At 28.3% G+C, this 5,212-nt stretch overlaps 1 protein-coding gene across 6 annotated transcripts in view; it reads right to left on the bottom strand.

The window, feature by feature from the left end:
• LOC106471320 (eukaryotic translation initiation factor 4 gamma 2-like) overlaps positions 1-5,212 on the bottom strand; it is a 71,536-nt gene that overhangs the window by 46,564 nt on the left and 19,760 nt on the right. For all 6 annotated transcript variants that reach the window (XM_022399928.1, XM_022399930.1, XM_022399931.1 and 3 more), the window contains 3 exons: positions 4,563-4,665; positions 1,447-1,566; positions 414-480 (listed from right to left, as the gene is read on the bottom strand). In XM_022399928.1, coding sequence (XP_022255636.1) covers positions 414-480; positions 1,447-1,527 — 148 coding nt within the window. In that variant the 5' untranslated portion in view covers positions 1,528-1,566; positions 4,563-4,665. The remainder of the gene's footprint in view (positions 1-413; positions 481-1,446; positions 1,567-4,562; positions 4,666-5,212) is intronic.

Genomic DNA, 5,212 nt, shown 5'->3' with positions numbered 1-5,212 from the left:
GAGATAAAAGTTTATTAAATTTAGGCATATTACAATATACAATATTACCTTGGAAGCCTTCCTAAGTAGAATAACTAATTATATAAACTATGTAACTATAATTATAACTTACAGAATCAATAAGAAAAAAAATGTATTAATTTTAGGCATATTTCAATATGCAATATTACCTTGGAAGCCTTCCTAAGTAGAATAACTAACTATATAAACTGTGTAACTATAATTATAACTTACAGAATCAATGAGATAAAAGTTTATTAATTTTAGGCATATTTCAATATACAATATTACCTTCGGAAGCCTTCCTAAGTAGAATAACTAACTATATAAACTGTGTAACTATAATTATAACTTACAGAATCAATAAGAAAAAAATGTATTAATTTTAGGCATATTTCAATATACAATATTACCTTCGGAAGCCTTCCTACGATTCTCAAATTCATCTTGACACTTGGCTAGGAGTAGTCGTCGAAAAGTCTGAAATGCAAAGTTCTAAATGAAATTTGTAGTTATTTTTTTATTCCATCTATAAAAACAACAAACAATCATTATCATGCTGTTTTCTGAAAAATCTAAATGACAAATGCTTCTTTTCACTAGAAATTATATTTAAATATGAAAATACTTGCTTTACACTCTAGTACTACCATTTCTGCAAAATGAATTTTAAAAATTTAATTCAAAAATAACTTTTCAACTGTTTCTTCAAAAATGCTGTACAATTGATATTTTATCATTATGCAATGCTTATCTACTATATTTCACAGCAATCACACTAACAGCAACATACTGGTGTATTAATAATAAAATGTGTCTAGACCTGAAAAACAGTGAGATCACAACCCCAGTTTTCTCAGTACTTAAGACATTCATTCAAACCAAAATGAGATTGGGGCTCTCATATAAAGTAAGCCATTGTGTGACTGAAACTGAAGAGTTGTAGTAGATTCACCCAAAATATTATTTGTTTTGCTCAAATTATAACTACAAAGAAGGGAAAGTATGATGAATGGAGTTTGAAAAGACTACAGAAAGAGTTGTGAAAAAAGAAGTTGATTAAGAGATGTTTTAGGATGCTCGGGAGAGGTGTATTTCGTTACTTTATCCAGTGATACGTCCGATATATTCTTCATTGTCAATGTATAATAACAAATATGTAATGCAATTGGTTATTAAAATATTTTCATTGTGAGAATAAAAAGCATTAAAATAAAACTTTTATTAAAAGCAGTAAATATACATGTACGTTTCAGTTCCAGTATAATATTAAATCCTTGTATATTTTCGTTTTATTTAGCCAAGTGATTATAAACTTAATTTATTAAATATAATTACATAAATGATTATGTTAAAATGTACTCATCAAAAACATACAAATAATGTGGTTCATTATGAAAAAGCATAAAAAATAACTAACACAACGATGTTGCATACAATACTTACATTTCCGGAAAAGCTAGAATTACTTGGAGGATCAAAGTTTGGGGCTTCTTCACATAATTTACGACATAGGAGAGCATACATAGAACTGTACTTCGGCTCATCCAATGCTTTGTCAAAGATCTAAGTTAAATATTTTTATTCAGAGTTAAAAACACACTGTGTAAGAAAACAATAATAATGTGAATTTTAACTTTCACCATTCTCTCTACACCATAAAATTATACAATTTATTAATGACACACACACCTTTTTCAGAAATTAGTTTTAAAACTAATTTAACATGATTTCAAGCACCATTTGGCCAAAAAAATATAGGGCTTAATTTCAATTAATTTAAGGTAAACTTGGGAAACTTTGACATTAGTCTCTTAGGGTGTTTTTTTTTTAAATCACAAGACTACATCATAAACTTGCCTATTTTTTAAAAAATAAATAGCAGTAAAACTTACTTTCTTCTGAAGGTTAGTCTTCAGCATTGGTTATCACTGTACACTTCATATACAATAACCCTCAAAATTTAATTAAAGAACTTTACTATAAATCTATGTCAATAAACTTGGCATCAAACAGTTTACATGAGAAGGTTAATATTATACAAGTCTTAATATCTTAATTTCAATAGGAAATACTTAAATTCTTAAACTCTGTATCACATAATTCTTCTATGCTCTGATTTGTCCTAATTACATTGTATTTCTACACTATACAATCTTCTTAGTTTGGCACAAATTACACAACCATATTATAGTTAATGATAGGCCATAACGTAAATTTCTAGCCTCAAAACTTCTTGCTTTACTAAGACAAATTAGAAAATCAAACCCACATGCCACACCCCTCCTATCTTATCCTGTTTTTCAGAAATGTAAACAATTCTCTCCAACATTTGCTATAAGGTTATTTATAATCAACAGGTAAACTAGATTGTTCGGGTACCAGGTTAGAAGATATTTAGGTTCAGTTTCATTGTTTGCATTTGTAATGTTTGACTCAACCAGCTAATGGGAATTTTTAACCCATTTATAACTGAGTTAGAAAGCCAATTAAATTACATTAGTTTCAAGACATTCTATTTTTTTTATGTTCTAAGTTGCATATTTGAAATCCAAATTAATATTTAATAGCATCATTACAAAAAAAAGGTAGGTTTCCAGTGCTTTGTCCACTAATGGCAAAAAGCCAGAATCCAGAAGCAAGCACTAAATTTTTTTAATGTATATCTTTTTTTATTTATCATTATAAAATTAACAAATGTAAAATTTAGCAACTTGTAAGTTAGATAAAAAACTTAAAGGGAAAAAGAATTAAATACAATTTCTCCTCATACTCAATTTCCTAGCACAAGCACACATCATTACATAATTAAAATTCAATAGTGGGGTGCTTATAACTTGATCATTTGTTTACACAAAGCTGTTTTGGCTGTGATAAATGGCTTTCGGCATATCCTGAGGGGGGTCTAAATGCAGCTTTAAAGCAATAAAACTAAAGGAACCCAGGTTTAAAAAATCTATTAGCTTTGGCTGTAAGAATAAAAAGTGTGTAAATATTTCTTATAATATGGAGTCATTCTAGAAATAAAAAATGAGTAATTTAGATTTTTTCATTTTACCCTATATAGGCAAAATTGTTTCAACAATATTGGTAGGAATTGGTGAACACTACACCTGGTAAAGTAGTCTGACAATATTGGAACACTAGCAACAAAATAAGGCAATGTTGTTTGATACGTGGGTAGTAATTGGTGAACTCTCTAATAATTAAACAATGCAGAGCTATGCAACATATAATGAAGACCCAGTGTACCCCAAAACAATTATGAATTTTTAAGGAAAAATCCTTTTATTACAACTTTTTTGGGAATTTTAAAGACTTGAAAGCCAGCTAAATATCACAGGTTTTAGAATCTACCAAAAATTCATTATTTAGTTTCAAATAATTGTTTTATTTGGTAAACATTTATAATTTACTAGTTATCTAAAGGAGCTAGTTAGAAAAAACTAAAATGTTTAACATTTACAACACAAAAATACCTGTAATTTGTTTAGGAAAATAAGAGTATGGTGTTACAACTTTCCAAAGAGGCATCCTTTACTGTCACGAGGTTTTACTGAGTTACATTCAAAACTAATTAAACTTCTTTCTTATAATGACATACAAATAAAATTGGCACAAACAAGATTGAAGACTAAAAGAATTATGTTTTGTCTAAGCAATGACGATTTCATAGTAAGTAATTTTCGTTAAATTTCGTACTTATTGGAGAGGTAGTGAATCAATTAGAAGAGAGGATGCCTAGAGACAAAATATCACATTTCTCACACTAGGGAAAATAAAAATAAAATCAAGAACTTAAAACTGATATACTATTAAAATATGGATTATTAGCTATGATTTTATACTATATTAATTGATACAACACAGCAAAGGATGACCATGCAGACATAGCTCTATTTATGGCATGTCTTAAGTCTACTAATCTGCAATTTATACATCCTGCCCTTTGTTTTCATAACACTGAATCACTACTTTCAAGGTCAATAATCTTTTATAAAATGTAATTCTTCTGTTATAGGAACTACTATAAGTATATGTATGAAGTTAATAATTTTGTTAAAATATGTACTGTATTCAACATTTAAATTAATGTAATTCACCACAGGGTATAAAAAATAGTACAACCAGTGGAGATTTTAAACAAATCTCACTGAACATGTAATATGTACATAACACATTTTACACAGTGGTCTTCACTGCATAAAATAAACCATTTTATATGAATGAAATTCACATTCCATACTACTCTTCTTAATTTACGCCAACATAACGCATGTTCTATGTCCTAATTAATTGTAGTTACATTCCCAAAACTTAAAATGACAGATAGTTTATTATTATAGCTTTAAACCACCAGTGGTTCAATAATCAAATCTAATATTTCTATTAGCATTCTCCTATAAAATTTATGATCAAAAACTGAAATTTTTCAGATTCTCATTTACATTTTCAGAACCCGATGATTAATTATTGAAATAGAAAATGCTGTTTGGAATTGACAGAAAAGAAAGAAAGGCTACATTTCTATATATTTCAGCTAAATGTACACATTTTCTCACCAGAAGAATAATTCCTTTCAGGATCTGAGTAGTATCGAGGCCAATGCTGAGCAACTCCTCACTCAGCTTGAAGAACTTCTCTGGGGTAAGCTTGTTAAGGATCCTATTCAGAAGAAAGGCTTTCTATAAGTATTACACTTTTTTATTTGAAAGTATTACTGAACTATAACTACATTAAAAAAAAAGACTCAAGCACAATGCATCAAACAATATTTTACTTTTACAGTGTACAAAGTTCATTCTTAACTTGTTAACTCTCTCGACACGGGGTCTGTCAATTTGACCGAGTCACGAGACCTTTCGTACTCGTTTAAAGTCTTTATAAATTAATACTTATAACTCTCAATGTATTGGGTATATCTTCATAAAATTTGGCAGTCTTTCACATACAAAAAGTCATATTTCTTAATGAAGTATTCTTAATAAAATAAAATAAAGATCAATCCATGAATCTATGCGTGTTTGTTTTGAATAGTCTGTGTGCAAAATAATTTTCATGTTAAAATTAAAAATACTTTTCGTCATGTCAAAAAATCTCAAATTTCCTTTGTGTAATCCCTAAAAAGATCTCTATTTTTAATTTTAATTTGAAAATTATTTTGCACACAGACTATTCAAAACAAACACGCATAGATTCATGGATTGATCTT

The sequence above is a fragment of the Limulus polyphemus genome, unplaced genomic scaffold (assembly GCF_000517525.1).
Source record: "Limulus polyphemus unplaced genomic scaffold, Limulus_polyphemus-2.1.2 Scaffold4540, whole genome shotgun sequence".
Classification (NCBI taxonomy): Eukaryota; Metazoa; Arthropoda; class Merostomata; order Xiphosura; family Limulidae; genus Limulus; species Limulus polyphemus.
The sequence above is the reverse complement of the archived record's forward strand: the minus strand, read 5'-3'. Positions and strand labels throughout refer to the sequence as shown.